This window comes from Nannospalax galili, unplaced genomic scaffold, assembly GCF_000622305.1.
Source record: "Nannospalax galili isolate Female #2095 unplaced genomic scaffold, S.galili_v1.0 scaffold752, whole genome shotgun sequence".
NCBI lineage: Eukaryota > Metazoa > Chordata > Mammalia > Rodentia > Spalacidae > Nannospalax > Nannospalax galili.
In genome coordinates, this window is record NW_008333404.1 from 311,630 (window position 1) to 333,059 (window position 21,430).

A 21,430-nucleotide genomic window follows, 5' to 3' on the forward strand; every position below is an offset into this window, starting at 1 on the left:
AGTTATGCAATTTGGGAATCTTTTAGATAGACCCACTGAAGGGGTACTCCAATTGCCTCACCCTGCATCTCTGTTCAGCGTGGAAGGAGCCAGACTCAGTGTGGAAGGAGCCAGAGCAGTTTGCGTCCCGATTCCCTATTGGCAATTTAGGTAACCTCTTCAGAGGATGGTTTGATAAGAATAGGAAGTAGGAATTGGCTAGGCAATTAGGGTACAAAGACTCCAAAGAAAAATAGCCAGTTTCTTGGCTAAAACTCACAATGTCCTTTGGCCTCTTAGCAACATACTCTGTTCCAAAGGCCAAAAATATCAAAAATATTTGGGAGTTTTTATCTAATCCTTAAAAGATTTTAGGGTTACCTCTTCACAGGGGGGAATGTTATAGTAGCCAAAAGCCCCATAAAAAATAAATCAATCAATCAAAGAAGAAAGAATACATGAAGTTATCAGAAAAAAGTGATGTCCGGGAGATATGGGAGGAGTTGGAGAGGAGGGAGTGGGCATGGATTTGATCAAAACACCTTATATGCATGTATGAAATTCTCAATAAAAAAAAATGTTTTAAGAAATTGGGAAGACTTTTCCTGGAGAGAAGTGTTTTGGTTTTGGTTTTAGTTTGTGGTTTTTGTTTTTTTTTTTTTTAAAGACCGTCTCACTATGTAACCCAGGCTGGTCTCAAACTCACAATCCTCTTGCCTCCAAAGTGTTGGGATTATAAGCATGTGCCACATACCCAGCTTCCTTAGAAGTTTACAGGCACTGAAACTTCACGGACCTATCAGCACACGTGGTGGTTAAGAAGGCACATAGGGATGAGGGAATAGTTAGTGGTAGAGCACCTGATACAGTGTCCGTCCTGCTAGTCATGCCCACCATGTACCTCAGCACTCATACAGTGTTCCCAGAGTTCTAGAGTCCTGACAGCAGATTAAAGAGGTGGAAAATATCTACTTGTTAAATGACAAAGAAAAAATGAGTAAGTGAACAAACACTGATGGTCTTGAAAAACACCTAATGACAGAGAAAAAGCAAAGTGGGCTGGGGGTGTAACTCAATCGTAGAGCATTTGCCCAGCATGTAGGAAGCCCTGGGTTCAATCTCCAGTACCTCTAAAACAAAAAAAGAAAGAAAGAAGTAGAGATACAGTGTTAGATAACAAAAAAGAGAATACTATGAAATTTGCATAATCAGTATAATCATAATTATGAGAATATATGCATACGAGTAGAAAGAAATGCATGAAAATATTTATTTTATGGTTTATACATTTATAAATATTTTTTAGTTGCTGTTTTCCAAGTCATTTACAATAAGAATATAATGCTTGGGCGAAGGAGATGGTTCAGTAGGTAAAGGTGCTTGCTCTGCAAACCTGAGTTGAGTCCCCACATCCTACAGTGCAAGGAGAGAACCAACTCCCAAAAGTTGTCCTCTGACCTCCATGTAGGTGTTTTGGCGCATGCATGCATGGATACGCACACATAATAAATCATTTTTAAAAATATTCAGACACTATGAGCACACACATTTTTTTAAAAAGAATGTAATGCTTTTACAGATTAAAAAGTCAGAGTGTTAGATTATTTTTTTGTGTTCCTATCAAATGTTGCTTCCTCCAGGAATCAGTCTGTGGCCACTCTGAGGGGTCTCAGAAGCCCCCCTTCCAAAGTCTTATAGTATCTTGTGCTATCACCTGTCACAAGGAACTTTGTTTACTATCTCCCCATAAAACTTGGAGTTTTTTGAAAGGAGACAGATTCTTGCACTCCGGATCCCCAGGGATACATAGTAAATATCTAAGGTTTGTGGCCCAGATGAAGAAAGTCGGTGAGTACAAACTACAACCCCCTCCTTTCCCCTTCTAAGTCCTGCTTTGTCTTCCCTGGGAAGGAAGGGGCAGGATTTCCTCCGCGGGTGAGGACCTGGGGCCTGTGGAAAGATCCCAAGAGCTGCCACCAAAAGAGGCAGCGGAGGTTTCAGGAAGTCAGCAGAGACCCTGGAGAAAGTGAGAGCTGAAATCCACATTGGGTTTCCCTGACCACTGCCAAGACTGTCACGTGCTGGAACTTGGAGGATTCCCTGATTCTGCTCATTCCTTTGGAATCGCTCAGCCCTCCCCAAACCTCCCCTGGGAACAAAGGGAACTCCAGCCCTAGGGACTGGTCTGTTCACCAACAGCTGCTAGTAGTTCGCATTAACCCCAAACCACAATTAAAATAAATATGGTGGGAGTGGGGAAAGAATAATCATCATTTAGGAAACATTTAGGTTTTCTCTAAATATTTTCCAGAAATCTCTTCCAAAGGCTTTTTAGAGCCAAGTAGAGTCATTACGGAGCAAAAAAGAAGACTTGGAAACAGGTTTCAGCAATATCGACCACAACTGAAACTCAACCATCGACCGCACAAAGCCACAAGCTGTACTAGGAAAGGTGAGCCCTGTTCTACAACAAAAGCTTTGGAACGCCGGGCCGGACCGGGCGGGCGGGGGTAAACAGCAAACACACCCCTCCCGGCCCTCCGCACCTGGCGGACAGGGGAGGCGGAGCGCGGGCCTGAGACCCCAGGACCAGATCCCCAGCAGACCAGCGCAGATCTGAAAGGCACCAGGTCTTCATCCAGAAAACAGTGCCTAGACCTCTAGGTGCCGGCACAGCCGCCTGCCCCTGGACCGCCGCTGGCGCCCGGCCCGGGCGGGCCCTTCTTATTGCCACTCACCCACTTACCAAATCCCAGCCCCAGAGGAAGGGCACAGCCCGGGGCGGGGATGCCCTCGCATCCCAGAGGGCCCGAGCGCCACTCCGGAGACAGACAGTAGGGTTAGCCCAGGGAGGGAAGCGGACGGGTGAGGCCCGCAGGGAGAAGGGGTGTGCCCAGTGCGTGTGCGCGCGTCTGTGTGCATGTGTGTGTGCGTGTGTGCGCGTGTGTATGCGAGAGAGAACATGTGACTGTGTGTGCATGCGTATGCGTGTGAGAAAGAACGTGACAGTATGTGAGAAAATGTGACATTGTGTGTGGATGTGTGTACGTGTGTATGAGAAAACAAGTGTGTGAGAAAATGTGACAGTGTGCATGTGTGTGAGAGATTATGTGACTGTGTGCTAGTATGGGTGTGAGAAAATGTGTGTGTGAGAGAAAGTGTGTGTGAGAAAGAAAATGTGTGGGTCACAGAATGTGACTGTGTGCGCGCAGGAGAGAGAGAGAGAGAGAGAGAGAGAGAGAGAGAGAGAGCGGGAGGGGGGGGTGTGTGATGTGACGGTGTGTGCGTGTTGTGTGTGTGAGAGAATATGAAGTGTGTGCGAGGAGAATGTGTGGAGCGAGCGGGGGAGCGGGCGGGAGGGGCAGGAAGGGCGGAGCGGGCTCTCCCTGCGGACCGCTGCAGGCTCCTCCCGCCGGCCCGCGCCTCCTCCCGCCCCACCCGCCCCGCGTACAAAGGCGCTGGGCCCCGGGCGCTCCCCTTACCGCGCCTTCCCAGCTCGCCAGCGACTGCCGCGCCCTGCAAGGTGAGTTCCGGGGGCCCTCCGCCCCGGGGCCCCTAGGCTGCTCCGGCCGGCTCCGCCTGGTCCGGGAGCAGCCGGCGGGACCTCGCTGCCCAGGGGCCGCCCCCCGACGACGGACTGCGCCCCCAGACTACACGCGCGGAGGGCCGCTTTCCTCCACCACGCACCCCGGGGTTGCTCTTCCGACCTCTGGGTACTCTACCTTCCTACTTTCCAACTCCGAGTTAAGCTGACCCCTGCGCCTTACCCTTGTCCCGGCTGGATGCCGGCTGACCTCCCCCACCCCCCAAGTCCAGATGTGCCAGGCCTCCTCCCAGCGGGACTGCCAGCGCCTTTGGGTCAGGAGGACGGGGCGGCTTGGCAGCTGCTGGCCTCCCTTTCCAAAGGACAGCTCAGTGAGCGCCCCAGCGCAAGCTGCGGGTTGGGCTTCCTGTTGTTGGTCCTGATTGGGAAGGGTCTCACCTCTATGGCAGGACTTCATGGTCTTTAGAAAGCAGTGCTGGAGTGACAGGGGGTAAAACGATGCCCCTCTGCCTGAATTAAATAAGGGGCACCAGAAAGACGTGGGGTGAGAGCAGTCTTGGTGAAGAATCTTCCAGTCTAGGTTGCTTTGGTGTGGTGTGTTGAGATGGATGGATGCCCATTGGTACCTGGTTCACAACCTGAGGTTGGCTGGCGGGAGCCTACACTCTCCAGCGGTGGCTAGGAGAGCAGAAATGTAACGGGCCAGCACAGAGCCCAGAGCCAAATTTTGGAAACCCATTAAACCCACTTCCCTTCAGACACCCACCCCCAGCCCAAGGAAGCTGGAAGTATTCTGCAGGGTGGGGTTAGCATAAAGGCCTCCAGGATTCTCTTAGTGTCAGTGAGGCCTGTGACTCAGCTGTGAGACCTTGGGTGTGGCCAGGCTGGTTGCTGATACTCTCTTCCAAAGATTTGAACCAAACACTCCCTGAAGGAAAAGAGGAACTCTGCCATCTTCCAGGGCATTTTCCAAAGGAAGTGAGTCACAGCAGCACTTGCCACCAATCTGAAGGAGAGGATTCTTGACTGAGCTCCGTGGGAGGATAGTAATTAGAGTGGTAGGACTGTGGCTGGACCTCTGCCAGATTATCTGCGGTTTACTGGCCTCTGCTGCCTGGCAGAGGACCTCACCTTTACTGGGAAGTTGCTTCTGCCTTTAAGAGGTTTGCAGTTGGTGCAGCACTTTTTTCCCTGTAGTCTCAGCTTCAGCCTCCAGGAGAGGTGAGGAACACCCTGTCCAGGATCTTTGCCTTCAGCGTGTTTCAGCAAATTGCAAAAGATAATGCTAGGCTTTGGGGCAGGAATGAGTTCATATAACTCACTGAAATGTCCTTAGTCCTGTCCCTACAGACTCCTATCCTGGGTCTATTCAATCATCCTTTCTAAATGGCATGAATGCTCCTGAGAAGAGTTTCTTCATAGAGACATTTGATCCAGCAATTAAGAGTTTATTTCAGTTCTTCAGGATTTTTTAGGTCTGCTTGGCACAGAGCACTTATTTGGCTTACCCTGATTTTGGGATGATGTTTCCTGGATACATCAGATGGGCCCTTGTCCTCCTATGCCTGGCCTCTGGCCAGCCCCAGAGCAGCGACCCCTGTGAGATCAGGCCCCAGGCTAGGTGGGGCTGAGGCTGGGTGCCTCCCTGCTTTCCACTGACAGCTCAAAAACTGAGTTTTTTTTTGTTTTTTTTTTTTTTTAGAGCACTACCCACTTGATATGCCCTTGGACATAGTCCAGCCTTTTAAAGCATAAGGCCAAGGGAAACAATGGAATTCTTTCAGAGTTATAATGTATAAATTAGTACTCACAGTACTGGGAAAGCTGAACTAAAATATAGGATATTTTCTTAAGCTCCCCATTTTCTCGGGATTCAACAGCTTGGGATTTTCATAACAAAAGCAAATGGAGAGCCGGGTGTAGCTTTCAAACCCAAGCACATTTAGCATGTCGGAGGCTCTAGGTGCTGTCTCCAGCACCGCCACTCCTAAAAATTAAAAAAGATTAAAAACTATTCACTTTTTTGAACATTTTCAGGATTTTCTGTCCCTTCACTAAATAACTCCCACTCACCTCACCAGAGAATTTAATAGTGGTTGTCACAGTAACTATTGGTTGGTTTAGGCTGAAGACTAACAGTTCCTCAAGGAAACCTGGATATACTTAGTTGGACTGGAGGAAGTTTCTAAGTTCCTTCTTCCTATTGAACTACATCTGGAACTTTCCTTTGCAGATTGTGTCTTTTATTTGGTGAGAGAGCCTGGATCAAAATCTATTGCCTTAACTCTCCCCCACCCCTAAAGTATAATTTAAGGATTAAACTCAAGAATGCCTTCTGGATAAAAATGTTTTAAAAGGGGGGGCGTGGGCTGGAGAGATGGCTCAGCAGTTAAGAACACTGTTCTTGCAGAAGACCCAGGTTCGAATCCCAGCACCCACATGGCAGCTAACAGCTGTCAGTAACTCCAATTCCAGGGGATCTGACAGCTTCTTCTGTCCTCCTTGGGCATTGCACAACATGGGTGCACTTACCTATATGCAGGCAATACACGAATACACATAAAATAAAAATAATAAATAAAATATTAAAAAAAGAATGCCTCTGGGTTCAATTTTTTTAAGATTTAGAATAATTTTATTACAATTTAAAAGACAAAATCTCAGGGCAGAAAATCTGAAAATCTCTGAAGTTGGTCAGAGACAAATAATAGAGAGGAGAAAGAAAAAAGCTATAAAGTCATGCCTCTTTAGAACAGAGGTAGAAAGAAAAGAGGTTCTGCTTTTCAGAAAAGTATAGTATAGTGATCAGATTTTCAGACCTACATGTCTGCTGCTGTCCACAGGCAACTGCACGGGGGCGGGGATTCAGAACAGGAAAATGTCATCATCTCATTAAGACACTAGTCACTGATCTTTCCCTTTAACATGGGTTCAATTTTTTAAAAGATCTTTTTTTCTCAAATTCCCATAAACAAAAGAATAGAAACTTCAAACATTTTTTAATAAACAGATGTTTATGTTCACTGGCACCCTAATAATTATTTCTGGGTGTCTTCAAGAAGTGAGATATGGACAAGAAGGGCTGGAGAGATGACTCGGTGATTAAGAACACTGGCTGCTCTTGCAGAGGACCTGGGTTTGGTTCCCAGCACCCACATGGTGGCTAATAACTATCCATAACTCCAGGTCCAGGGAATCCCATGCCCTCTTCTGACCTCCACGGGCATTGTACAACACAGGTTCACTTACATACATGCAGGCAATACACATAAAATAATTGTAAAAGTAATAAAATATATTTAAAAGATATGGACAAGATATCCATATCTAAAAGACAAGTAAAGTAATTCAGGCTTCTTGCTTCTTAAAAGAATCCTCTTGGGAATTCTAGCCTAGCTGTAGGTTCAGAGCAGACATTTGGGATTGCTCAGGAAGAAGGACTCCTGCCTCCCCACCCCTTCCAGGAAAAACAACTGAGAGAATGAGACTATTCTTTGTGCCTAACGCCATAGTCGAGATGTGCAAAGTCACTGCTCAATGTAAGAGAACCAAAATTGTGGAATCCAGAGTTGTTTTCTGCAGAGACAGAGACAGTTAAGGCCTGATGGTCAGGCAGACATGGGAAGGGCATATACAGACATAAAAATATGAAAAAAAAGGTGAGTGGGCAAGGAGGTAGGTCCGTCCTGTAGAGCTAGTGAGGAGCCTGCCTAGTGGAAGGAGAGATAAATGAAAGCATGAGAAACAGCAGGGGTAAAAACCTCCAGTCTGACCAGACTTGCTTAGCAGGACCCATAGTTTTTCTTTTGCGTCTGGAATGTGCTCTCTGTACTGTACTGTTCATTCATAGGCAAACCCTGCTGAGGCCTCTTTCCCAGCCCTTCCCAGGGCTCATCTCCAGCTGCTGAACTCTGAGCTACAAAGTTTTCAGCTGCCTAGAGGTAATCACATCTGTATCTCAGCTACCGCCAAAGGGACTGTTGGATCATTCATTTAACAACTATTACTTAGTGGTCTCTGGATTAAGGCAGAATAATACATGGCTCTTGACTATGATGAGTTTTAAAGCTAAGGCAGACAGATGAACAGCTGAATGTGATACTGTGATTGAGTGTACCAGGTACAACAGTAGGTTGTCACTGAAAAGACTCCCCTGCCTCTCAGAGTCAGTCCCAGGACCCTCATGACAAATTGTATCCAACCAGGAAGTAGGAGCCCCCCACTTCTAAAGTGGAGTTTGTGGGGTGATAGGTGGGGTAGTAGTGCTAGATTCAAGTTCCTGAAAAACTTTCAGTAACTGACAGTTGGGCTGCAGTCAGCCCTGCCAGGCAAGCCCCACCCAAGGAGTTAGGGACAGGCTAGGGACCGCTACACCCAAGCAGGGCTGCGTGATTCATTTAACCGAGAGAGCAGCATAGCATTTCCCCTTTTGCTTTTGTCTTACTTTTTGTTTGTTGTTTTGATTCTTAAGACGGGGTCTGTATAGCAGAGACTGGCCTAGAACTCTAATCCCCTTGCCTCAACAACCCTCCCCCACCCCCACCCCCCACACATACACACATACACTGAGTGCTGGGATTACACTGTTTGGGACTGCCTCTACCACACCTGAATCCTTCATCTTATTTTGAACCTTTCTTCAAAACAACCCCTGGCTTATAGCCCCAGTCAGTGCCCTCTGGGACCCAGGGACTTTCTCTGGGCTTCAACTCCTGTTTTCACCTTCTGGCCAGCCCCTGCTCTGCATTTTTATTGCAGGTCTCTTGAACGAGCAGAGTCAGCTGGCTGCTCTATTCACCACCCATTATGGAATGAAAGCAGTTAGGAGAAACAGGGAGGGAGGACCAGAAGGCAGGGTTGAAGGTTCAGGGGGGAAAGCGCTATCACTTCCAAACCAGCTGGACTTGAAAGGAAGGAGTAGAGTGGCATTGTCACAGACCTGAGCCCCTGCTAACAGGTGAGGTGGCCTGATCTCACCCTACTGAAGAAGACATTCGAGTGACACCAGGATTTCCTCAGCTTGTAATTTGTATTCCTTGAGAGTCCTGAATTAGCCTGGTTTCCTATTTGGGAGACCCCTGTCTTGCTGTGTCCCCTTTCTTCTTTAGCTCTGTGTACACTTTCCTGACGACTGAAGAAAGTGGGCAGGGTGTCCGTACGGTTGGAAGTCTGAGAGCTTGTCTAGAATCTGCTTTCAGAAGGTCGAAAAGAGCTCTGCGGCTCCGAACTTTGGCACAGTATTTTTAAACTTTAGTGGTGTCTGACTCCTTTCCTGGGTTATTTAAGGGCTGAGGTGGGTCTCTGTGACTTAGTTCTATTCTCTTAAATTCCTGAACTTCTAAATCAGTCCAGGCAAGGCAGACTCTAAGCCCACTGCCATGGGGAACTCATATTTAGGGCAGGGTGGCCGGGGAGAATGGGGAGAGCCAAATCTGGGCTCTACAGGAAGAGAGGAAAAGGGTGTGGCTCCCCAAGGGTTCACGTCACCGTGAACCTTGAAGTGTGAATCTGCCCTGTACTAAGTGGTACAGGTGAATCATGTCAGATTCTGACCGACAGTGTTCTCCTGAGTAGCATTCTTTATCATGTTGGTTCTTGTACTTTTCTGGAGCTCAATTTACACCTCTTAAATATAACTCAGTCCTAGTGTTCAACACTATACCTCTGACTCTGTAAAAGATAGCATTTAGAAGTCAGGCCTAGTGGCTAGCTTGTAATCCCGCCCAGCCTCCCAAGGAGGCTGAGGCAGGAAGATCTCAAATGAAGGCCTGCCTGGGCTACAGAGTGAACTGAAGGCCAGCATAAGCAACTGAGTGAAACCTTGTCTCAAGATAAAAAGTGAAAGCAGAGCTGGAGAATATGGCTCAGTGGTAGTCCACTTTCATGCCTTGACTGAGGCCTTAAGCTCAGTGGTAGTTAGCAGCATCTGTCAGCAGCAGAATCAGACAGAAGCAGGTTCCAGATTCCTATTGGTGCTCTTTAGCAGAAGTAACCAGCCTCTTTTAGATAGACGCCACATAACGTGTGTGCGTGCGTGTGTGTGTGTGTGTGTGTGTGTGTGTGTGTGTGTTACGTAGTGGTGCGTACAATTTCGAATCAAGTTCACCTGTTTCCTACGCAGTGGTGATTTTAGGATCTTAGGTGGTATCAGAGCTTCTCTGTTCTGACCACGGCATGCCTTCCAACTAATCCAGAATTCGTTGAGCTCCTACTGGGCACTGAGATTTAATGAAACTTGTACCCAAGTTTATTGACATGAATCCAGTAACCTGATGTCTCCTTCCCTCTCTTGTAAACTCTAGGTGAAAAGCCCTTTCTCTCCCACTGCATCCCACACTGTGAAGAAAGCACTTCTGTCTGGTGCTGCCAAAATATATCAGTCCCGCAAAGGAGTTTGTATGGACTTGCTTCTTCCCCTGTGAACTTGATAATGAGCTTTGAGATACTTATACTCAGAAAAGGCAGCTGCATTTTACTGCCAGAGATGCAAATGTCTTTATAAGTAACAAGTTTTAAATACTAGTAACGTATAAATGTTTAGCAGACAAATTCATCTGTAAATGAATCTCTAGAATCAGACTGATCCAGGTTCCTAAGTCAAGCATAGAGGGTTTCCATATTAACTAAGTTTGACTTGTAGCATGTTGGCATTCAGCCATTTCTAAGACCTCAGCATCAAGGAAAAGAAGGAAATATATTCTTTCAGTTAAAAAGAGCAGGATTGGTCTTGCTTTTTGAAAAAGTTGTAGCTTTATTCTTGATTAGGTAACTTAATGTAGCTTTAACTGACAGCCAGGTAAAACCCACATTCAGAGCTCCAATACCTGAAGTCTCTATTGCCACCAGCAAAAGACCCCAAATAGGGCCTTAGATATGTGGGATTTTGCAGTTGGGAAAGATCAAATGGAAGATCTAATACTTCCCAAATGTCCTCTAAAGACTTGCAGAACATGTGATTTGAAAGTTAGTGCAAACCTTGTTTCTTTATGTCCTTCAACAGGTTTCAACAGACCTCCTCAAAATGCCGTCTCAAATGGAGCATGCCATGGAAACCATGATGCTTACATTCCACAGATTTGCTGGGGACAAAGACTACTTAACGAAGGAGGACCTGAGAGTACTCATGGAAAGGGAGTTCCCTGGATTTTTGGAAGTAAGTGTTGAAAGTCTCAGAAAGAACCAGGCATAAAAATCAAAGTTTTTCTTTCCCTTGATCTTCCATCCCTTTCCTACGCAAGTCACTGCTAGAAAGTTCCACACAGTGGTTTATTAGACAGTGTCTTATGTTAAGAAATCACAGTAGAAACAAAGTGAGAAAGACATCACCCCTGCCTCAAGGAGCTTTCAATCTGCAGGTGAAATTATCCACATCCCTTGGGACTACATGGGGGAAAAGACTTTTCACAAGAGTGATGGATCAGGGGTGTCACATCTCAGGCCCATAAACCTGGTGATGGAGATGCCATACTCTGGTCATACTCCACTTTGAACAACTTAGATCTCCTTTGTGTGTGAGTGTGTGCTGGAGGTTGAAGCCGGGGCCTCATTCATGTGAAGCAGATGCTCTATCAGTGGACTTCTACACCTCTCCAAATCGCCCTTCTTAAAGCCTTTTTGACAAAATGGCTTTTCTTTTTCCAACTCAAATCCGTAAAGGAATTGTGTTCATTGTTGACTAAGTAAGAGCAAAGTGTCACTCCAGAAGTAATTGCTTTTTACTATGAAAATGCTGCAGAACCCAAGAGCACAGTCCAGGTTATGCCTCACTTTTGGCAGCCTGAGCAACCATTGAAAACTAGGACTCGTCTGCTCATATATGTCACTTAACATTAAGCCACTAGGCACAGTTATCCTTCGACTTTGTAGGCCCTCAAGAATAGTTTTTGAATTTAATGTTCTGCCTTGGCGGAACATTGCTTGACACAACAGCAGATTGAGATACAAGCTCATCTTTTCCCACCATAACTGTAGTCACTGGAAAGGATTGTTCCTATGCTGGGCATTCAATAATGCATTAGCTCCCGCCCTCCAAGGGTAAAGGGAAGTGACATTGAAAGGCCACATCCTGCCTTCTTGTCATCTGCCTGATAGATAGCACATTAGTCAAGGCCCTGACTCCTGTACCAATAAATGGGGCTTTGCAGAAGACTACTTTTACACATCATCAATATCAATTAAATAAGTGGCCTACCTCTTCCCTTCCAGCTGCAATCATCTCAACACTATTTCAGGGTGAGCCAGAGTATACAGTTACTCTGCTGGCATAGAGCACTGTAATGCAGCTCCAGTCTAGGGGTCAGAAGATCTAGCTATGAACTAACAGTGGGCGGGTCATTTCCACTTCCTCGTCCTGGCTCCCTCCTTAAAATTTGAGGGCTGGACATGATTATCTACAAGCCTGCCTTTAACTTTTTATGATCTTTGTAGACAAGCATAAAGTGCAAGAACAGAATATGCTCACTGTAAGCCAACCATCATATTGACAAAGGCATTCTCAATACTAAACACTCACTAATTGTGTGTGGCATAAGACACAGACTTTCTGTCTTCTAGGCTTGGTGACTTAAACATAAAGGCCATGCTCAACATGGCAGGGTAACAAATTCCTTGTACAGGGTCATAATTCCAGACACGCCTGCATTCACTGCATTAACAGAGCATCTTGTTTCTAAAGTCACGGTGGCTTATGTCATCCAAGCTTCACTCATTCTGACCACAGCCAGGAAGCAGGGGGTAAGACTAGAATTAACTGCATAGCGCAGGTTTCAGTAGATTGCTTAGGGTAGGAGTTTGCCCACCTTAAGTAGGAAATGTGACTCCTTTACTTTAAAGGATTTGAGCATAATTTGTACACATCCAGCATACTTAAAACATTGCCTATCAGTTCCCACACCCACTGTGCAGTTGCTGGCATTCATAAATATTTTATCTGAACCTTTCAACAACTCATGAGTTCAAGGGTGTTTCCCTTTCTAGGCAATGAACCTACAGTAATAACGATGCTTTTACACTTCTAACCAGCATGGTTTCAAAAAGCCATTGGAAGCAAGATGAAAACCAAGGGCATTTGCCTATCTATCCCTGCTTCACAGATTCATACCAGTCATTGAAGAGTTTAGAGTCTCATAAATATTCCTTTGTGTAGTATGTGTGTACATGTTTATGTATGTGCATATGTGGGGAAGCCAAAATTCAGTATCTGGTGTCATTACTCAGTTGCTCTCTGCTTTTAATTTTTTTTACATTTATTCAGTGTGTGTGTGTATGTGTGTGTGTGTGTGTGTGTGTGTACGCCATAGTATATACATGGAGGTCAGAGGACAATATGGGGAGTTATGTGGGTTACAGAGATCAAACTCAGGTCAGGCTTAGCAGCAAGCACCCTAACCCACAGAGCCATCCCGCTGGGCCGTCACCTTATTTTTTGAAATAAAGTCTCTCATTGAACCTGAAGTCCACCAATTCAGCTGGACTAACCAGGCAGCAAGCTCTGAGGGTTTTCCTGTCTCTGCCTCCCTGGTGCTGGAATTCCAGGCAAGCACTGCTGCACTGGCTTTTCACAAGGGTGCTATGCATCCCAACTCAGGGTCTCGAGCTTGCACTTTACCACCCAAAGCCAGCCTCAGATACTCACTTTGAAGGTTGTTCCCAATCCAGGGAAGAGAATAAGATGGCATAGATTTGCCAAATCATAGCGTAGAACAAGGGCTGGAGAGTAGCTCAGTGGTTGAGTTTGTGACTAGCATGGCCAAGGCCCTGGATTCAACCCATAAAGAATGGAAGGCATCCCAGAGATGACATCACATCCAAACCCCTCTGTTCATAGTTGCTATGTGAAAGGCACCAGCTATGTGATGTACTCAGGCTACATGGCTAATATGATATGACTTCACACTCACTTGGCCTCAGCTGTGCCAAGGAGGAAAGAGAACAATCTCGCCATCTTCTCTGGCATCACTAGCACCTGCTTAAACCAGAAGAATGATCTCAAACTTGCTCCCTAAATCTTACACGAATTCTTCATAAAGAGTGAGTTCTCTTTTTAAAGAACTCGATCAGGCTACCAGGAATGAACATGTATTAAAAGAACATAAGTTTGAAAAAGAAAATAGTGAGTGTATGTCTTGGGCAGAATCTAAATATTAAGTTACTGAAATACTCTCTCAAGAAAAAAAAAAAAAACATACTGGTGACTCACAAAGTTCATTTAGGACCTAAGACAAGATCTTGACTAATTGGGAGACTGTGCACATGCCGTCAGCAGAGCAGATCAAAGATAACCACTGCAATCATTAACTGGTGTCTTTGGCCTTTGTTCGTTCTTTATTTATTTATTACTTTCCCTCTTTCTTTTTTTACAGAATCAAAAGGACCCTCTGGCCGTGGACAAAATAATGAAGGACCTGGACCAGTGCAGAGATGGCAGAGTGGGCTTCCAGAGCTTCCTGTCGCTGGTTGCAGGGCTCATCATTGCATGCAATGACTATTTTGTTGTACACATGAAGCAGAAGGGAAAGAAGTAGACTGAACCAAGTGGTGATACCCGACCCTGATAAGAGTTCTCCCACAGGGTCACTTAAGGAATCTGCCCCCACAGCTTCTCCTGAGCAGATCATGACTCTTAGGAAATGTACAAATAGCATCCAACTCCAATCTGACAAGCAGAAAAAGAAAAGTCAATTGACAGAGAAGCTTTTCGTTTTTATATGTTTTACATCCTCTTGCCCTCAATAAATAAAGTCCTTTTTTTAGTTCAAAATTTGAGATAGAGTGTTCTTTGCTTCTTATAAAATGCTTTCTTCCTGTTTCTTTGGTTCCTGAAGAGTGAGTATGGTCTTGGGTAGCCAGCACAAAACAGAGCTCTGGGCGTGCCAGATATACTGTAGGCTTTTTGGTTGAAAATTAAGTATCAGTACTGATACTGACAGATAACAAAACGTTTCTCCCAGTCCTTTATATTCCTTCAGTGCATCTGCACTACATGCTGTATGCTTATTGATGGAGAGGCAATATATAAATTCCATGAATGGATACATTGAATTATTCTAGTTAACTAAGTCAACAACAATGGAAACTTAAAAAAAAAAAATATGGTCTCATCTATCCAGACTGGCCTCAAATGTTCTATTCAAAAATGATATGTAACTGAAGATGACTTTGAATACCTGATCCTCCTGCCTCTACCTCCCAAGCAAAACAGTCACTTTTATGATTGAACACATCAATATACTTCCAGGGCAAACTTCCAATGTAACTCTTAAGAGAGAGTATAATCATCTACTACTAGAGAGAGTATAATCATCTACTACTGTTAAGGAAAAGTTTATAAAAAGGGAACAAGATAGTTCAAAGTTAGCTTTAGAAAAAATAAATTCATAGTAAAGTCAAGAGTAAAATTCCAGCCACTTTTCTGTCTCCATCAGCAGTGAACAAAGCACAACAAATCATAGCTTTCCAACCATAGGATTATATCAGCAGGCTTACTTACCCAGGACTACATTACAGCAGTGTTAGCTGCCAAAGAAGCTGAGTCTAGGGTGCCCTTAGAAATGACTCCCAGGGCTAGAGAGTTAGATCAGAGGTTAAGAACACTGGTTGTTCTTGCAGAAAACCCGGGTTCGAATCCCAGCACCCATATGGCAGCTAACAACTGTCTGTAGCTCCAGTCCCAGGGGATCCAACAGTGTCTTCTGACCTCCTTGGGCATTGCACAACACAGGTGCACTTACCTACATGCAGGCAAAAAATAAAATTAAAAAAAAAATAGAAATGACTCCCAAATCCTTGTTCCAAAGCTGGACCTACAGGACCGCTAGGTCAGGAATCTGCTTGCTGAACTGAGAAGCCATGGCTACAGTCAGCAACTCCAGAACCTTACAACCCAGTAGCACAGTCCATCCAGAGACTCCCAAGTTCCCCTTGCCCTACATCATTTCATACATGACTTGGCCCCACATCCAAGTCTCAAGGAAGTTCATCCAATGGGCAGAACCTCAATCAGCAAAATTCTAACTCTAAGAGAATCAGAAATAGTTTGGCATTTCTCAGACTCTGCATACTTAAGTTGGCATCCTATCTGCCACAGTGTAAGAAATAAAAAATAATAGTCCATTTTCAAAAGTGCCTTGGGTCTATTGACAGAACAGGAAAACACTTGGGTCCCTGCTAATGCCTGTTAGTGTAGCTACGCCCCCAACCAAAACAGAAATTTAAAGTAAAATATTATTAACAGCCGAGCTTGCCTAATGACCTGTAGGCCTGACAAGGTCATTGGCCTGAAGAACTTTAAAACAAACAGGATATAAAATGTAGAGATAAACCCATGCACAGTCTTTGTTGAGAAATAGACAAACATTAAGTGACTCAGATGATGCAAGATTGTACACCCCTGATTATTACTCATGAATGAGAACTAGGTATGGGAAGCGCCCACTTTCAGGGCTATCAAAACTGTTCCTTGCACTTCTGTCTGCCCCACCATCTGGATCTCTGTCGAGGGTGTCCAATTTTGCACGGTTGTAAAATAAACTGCCTCACTTTTGCTGCTCCAAGTCTCCAGTGCTCAATATTGGGGTGGGGGGAGGTCTTTGTTCCTCACAACAGTGACTATTCTTAATTCAAAGAGGGCTTCCAACCTGTAAGTTCAAGAAGTTCTGGCTCTGAGGAGAGGAGACCCAAAGAGGTAACCTCTTTGATAGCCACAGAGACTGAAGAAATCAACCGGCCGTCATGAGCAAATGATCTCTCTCCCATGAGAATGTGGACCAGTACAGACTTACCACTGACTTTACCTTCCTCCTGGGAAAACTGCTTTTAATGGGTATGATTCATGGTTTATCCACAAGCGAGCAAGTACAGTTAGCATGGGCTGGTGCTCATGGGCTCAGGCGCCCCAACCCATGAAAACATTGACACTTCTAGGAGTGTCGATTTTAACACTACAAATGACGTTGTGTTAATATCTACAACGTTTCACACTCAAGAACAGTACAATTGAGTTACAAAAATGTCTTACAATATTTCAAGTAAGTATAATTTTGTGTTGGGTGGCATTCATAGCTATTTGGTCTGTGTGTGGCTAATGGGTTAGATACCCCTGCCAACAAAGCCTTTTTATGTGATAACAGAACAGAGCTATTCCAGGAAGAGGAGGCTGTAAGAATGAAAAAAAGAATAGTATCAATTCATCTTCAGGGTGGGTGTGTAGACTTGGAAAAATTATGAACCAATGTGTTATTCCCAGCAGAAGATTCCCCAAGACGCTGGCATTCTGAAAGGTTCCTGTTGCCAGGAAATTTGAGTCCATATTTAGGATGGGTGTGTCTGTGTGTTGAGGGGAGCAGTGTAACACCTTCCTCGCTTTAGCCCCATTGATCAAAGCATTTACTAGGGGTTAGTAAAAGGAAAATAAAAATGGAGTTCATGGTTTGAAATTTTATATGACCCTTTGTGCCAACCAAAACCCAGGGTTACCACAATCTGACCCACTGAAACAGCCGTCTAGATCTTGCAGCCTTATAGCTCCCAGAAGGCCAAGCTGTAACTATGCCAAGAGCCAACAGAGGAACCATCTGGAAAATTCCATCATTCTGCTGCATGGCTGAGTTGTAAATCAGATCCCACCCTCTCCACACCCAGTTCTGAAGGAAGAACAGACAGCAGTGCAGAAAGTCATTTTCAAACGCGCTGCAGAGCTGTTCCTGAAAAACGGTTCATTTTCTCTCCCAAGGCCAGTTCCCTTGTGTATGTTGCCTGAACATCAGCCCCTGTGTGTGATTTACTATGTTTCTCCCCACCCCATCCTTCTAGAAGACTGAGAACAAGACGATAACCACTCTCAGTTTGACTGATTTGAAGGTGATTGTTTTAAGTGCTTTATCCAGCTCTTGGCCCTAAAGAAAAAGTGGAGAATGGAAATGTACTCACTTGGCAATTATTAACAAAAGGTTGCCATGGGAGTGACACCAGCAAAGTTCTGTGGCAGGGAACAGAAGCAGATGGCCACTCAGGATTACAATCTAGGTTGAAAGATAATAGATAAAGCAGATGCAAAGTTAACTAACAGCACCCAACAGCACTGGCAAAGGTGGCTTCTAATGAGCTCCCTAGGCCACTGTGGACAGGAATGCAATTTATACAACTTTTAGAAAGGCAAAAGTTGGCAACATGGGCTCCTTTAATACTGTGATTCTTTAATATGCTTTCTTTGATCCAATATGTCTAATCTTGAGAATTTATCTTAATAAAGTAATCAAAAACACAAAATTCATAGACAAAGATATTTGATTCTGTGCAACAGAATATCTATAAACTGACTTTATGGTTAAGTAGTTTAATATAGTTGTATTTATAAGATGGTTTATGACTCATGAAAACTGTGATTTGGAAAATGTTAAATGAGATGGAGACATGTCTGTGTCAAGTAAAGTAGGCTGCAAAAATAGTACTAATGGGATTCCTTTCGTTTTTTAAATATGAGTGTCAATGTTTGCATGTGCACATATACACAGGAAAGACTAGAGGAAGCATATCTACCTAGGTCTCTTCCCCAGGGTTGGAGTTACTGTGGTGAGGAAATTATCTTCACAAATATGTTTATTATTGTTTTAATTTTCTCTATATATGCTGCTATGGCATCTAAATTTTCTATAATTCTACTTTTTTGTTTTTTGAGACGGGGTCTCCCTGTAGCCCTGGCTGGCCTGGAATTCACTGCATAGACCAGGCTGGCCTTGATTTCACAGAGATCCGCCTACCTCTGCCTCCTCCTGCTGGGTTTAAAGGCATGTGCCACCACACCTGGCTAATAATTCTTTTATAATCCAGAAAACAAAAACGCCAAATAATAAATTTTGAAAAAGTATGCATTGCAGACACAATTATACATACCTATATTCCCAGTACTCTGGGAGGCCACGCAGGAGGAGTACCATAGTTCAAGATCGGCCTGGGATACTTAGTGAGACCCTGTCTCAAAAAACAAAAATGTCAGATGGGAATCAGACACCTGTAAATCCCAGGACTGGGGGAGATGGAGGCAGGAGGATCAGGAGTTCAGAGTCATTCTGGGCTACACAGGGCATCCCAGGCCAGCCTGGGCTATATGAGAATGTGCTACATGAGACCCTGCCTTAAAAATACATATATTCATTGAAGAACTGCTATGACTCAGGACCTGCCTGAGCTACTTTTTTAGCATCATTTTGTCTAGTCTTCACAATGCCCCTGGCTAAGGCATTATAATATGCATTTCAGAGATGACAAAAACAAGACTTAAATCCCACACACCTACTTACTGTGTTAACATTTTAACTCAGATATTGTTTCTTTCCTTTTATTATATAGCTGTCTCAAAGTGTTATTTCAGTAAATCAGTAGAAATTCTTTCAAGCAAGCAATCACTGGGCAGGTGAGACTAGTCGGAGGAGAGCCAGTGTAAGAGGTCGGCTGCTATCTAGTCCTTGAAGATTAGAAGAAATTTGGATAACAGCTAACACTCACTGAGTTTTTCACAGCCCAGACTCTGTGTCTCAAGAATATTAACTCATTTGCTCCTTTCAGGACCCGTAGGGTAGCTACTATACAGTTCCCACTTTTTAGGTGATTTGATCAAGTGGATTCAAACTGCTTAAGGAGTTACCAATCCTCATCCAGACAGAATAATGAGGCAGCAAAGGAATTCCCAGGATGCCAAGTAGTCAGAAGGGTACAGCAAAGATTCAGGGAGCATGGTCACATGGAAAGTGCACGTAGTCAGGACAGGAAGGATAGGTGGGACTAAAAGAATGATAAACGGTAAGAAATGAAGGCTATGTGAAATGTGGTGTTGAGGCCTCTCCATTGAAAACATGGCACATTCAAAGTCTTGAGTTACTAGTGACTACTCCTTCAGAGTGTACGAGATGACTGGTACCTAAAACGAGTTAATCAGACCATAAATCCATTCCTCAGCATTCCTCCCATCCACACTCCTGCTGCGCTCACATTCCAATCACATTCCAGCTACAAAGATAAAGCTGGGAGAAGAAGATCCATGTTTATCTTTCTCCGATGTTCTAAGAGCAAAAGAGGAAGAAGGGAAAATTAACCTAAGGCAAGCCATGACAAACATGAGGAGAAAATCAAGATGCTAGAGCCACAGGGTCTGGGAGAAAGACCCTCAGCTATACAGTGCTGTTCTGAAGACTTGGTAGGAAACTCTGCCTGTAGCTACTGAATCAATTTCTCATGTGTGAATGTGAGCATAATCTGGAAGGGTTATACAAAAGTGAATGTGGTCAAACTGACAACATTTTTCTTAAGTGCCATTATCCTATCAATAATGTAGAAAAATGTTTAGTTCTCTAAACACAGAACTCGGGTGTGTCCGTCTAAAATCTTATTTGTCCTACTACCCAAAGCCTCTCAAGGGTGAGCAGCCCTTTGATGCCTGCTGCATTACAACTGCTGTGGCTCTGCCCTTTCTCACATTCTAAGCCTGTCCATCAAGTCCTGATGAGCAGCAGAGCACTTAGCCTCCAGCCTGGCTTTCTACAAGAGGCAGATGATTCAACATTGGACTCTGCTCTGTCCTGTACCACTATGGGATATGAGGATGAGTCAGCACACAGAGCTAGGTTTCTTCACACACACACACACACACACACACACACACACACACACACAGAAACTTACAGACATTGACATTTCCATTCAGTGATGTGGTTTAAAGCACCACAGAACACAGACAACATGGCCACTGGCCTACAAAGAGTTTATAGTCTGGTGAAACAGGAATGCATTTCAAAGCAGTAACACTCAGTGTGTGCCATACATCAACACTGTGGGCATGGTAAATACTAGTATTAGCTCTGAGGGTTGGGATAAGATAAAGGAAAGATTTTTGTGGGAAAGAAAAAAGAGGAAGATTCACTTTGAGCAGGGCAGCATGGAGAAGACCGACCTAAGGACAGGGGACACAAGAAGCCTGGACTGGTAGGGACTGACCCCTATCTGACAGGAGATGGGCACTGGCTTGAGCTGTAGCTAATGACAATCAAGAATATACAGGCATAATTACTTTGTCACCCAAAAAAAAAAAAATCCAGAAGACTATAGAAGAAACTGATAGAACTGAATATTTCCCAAAAGAATCAGCGTAGCTGGGGCAAGATGGAGAAGGAGGAGAGCATTTCTACGTTCTTACATATCATTAGAATTTGAAACCAGGGGCTAGAGACATGACTCGGTGCCTAAGAGCACTGGCTGCTCTTGCAGAAGACCCAAGTTTAGTTCCCAGGACCCACATAAGGTGGCTCACAACCACCTCGAACTCCAGTTCCAGGAGATCCAACTCCCTCTTCTGGTTCTGCAGGCACCAGGCACACACATACGTAGAAATACACATACACATAAATATAAATAAATAAACTTTTTAAGAAATTGAAACCATATATATAAAAAGTTAATAGTTATATTTTTAAACATAATTCATAGCTTTTGTATAGATTTTATTAAAGTTTTAATTCTTTGAGAATTTCATACATGTGTACAATAAAATATGATCATATCCACCTCCCATTTACCCCCTCCAATTCCTACTCACATCTCCTGCAACACATCCCCCTTCAAACTTCACGTCTTCCTCCTCTTGGTCCTCCTCCTCCTCCTCCTCTTCTCCTTTATAACTCATTAACTCAAATTAGTTCTGCCCATATGTACGTGAGTGTCCATCCACTTGCGTATGGGAAACATACTAATGATCATACCCTCAAAAAAGAATGATTCTCCCCCCCCCCCAGCAGCTATCAACTGCCATTAACGCTTCAGTGAGGAATGGGACCTGGAGAGCACCTCTCCTATCTGTGTGGGAAGTTTGGCTGGCTTGATCTTGGGCAGATCGTGTACAGATAACCACAGCTGGTGTGA

At 44.4% G+C, this 21,430-nt stretch overlaps 1 protein-coding gene across 1 annotated transcript; it reads left to right on the forward strand.

Moving 5' to 3' along the window:
* Window positions 1-3,352: 3,352 nt before the first annotated feature.
* Window positions 3,353-14,284, forward strand: S100a10 (S100 calcium binding protein A10). The gene is made up of 3 exons (XM_008828189.3): window positions 3,353-3,502; window positions 10,524-10,676; window positions 13,885-14,284. The coding sequence occupies exons 2-3, from the start codon at window positions 10,545-10,547 to the stop codon at window positions 14,044-14,046; spliced, it is 294 nt and encodes a 97-aa protein (XP_008826411.1). The 5' UTR covers window positions 3,353-3,502; window positions 10,524-10,544; the 3' UTR covers window positions 14,047-14,284.
* The last annotated feature ends 7,146 nt before the right edge of the window (window positions 14,285-21,430 follow it).

Excerpts from the sequence above, each read along its gene's own strand:
- S100a10 (XM_008828189.3), top strand. The coding sequence starts at position 10,545 with ATGCCGTCTCAAATGGAGCATGCCATGGAAACCATGATGCTTACATTC. Across the intron at positions 10,677-13,884 it reads AGTTCCCTGGATTTTTGGAA|AATCAAAAGGACCCTCTGGC; the intron begins GTAAGTGTTGAA and ends CTTTTTTTACAG.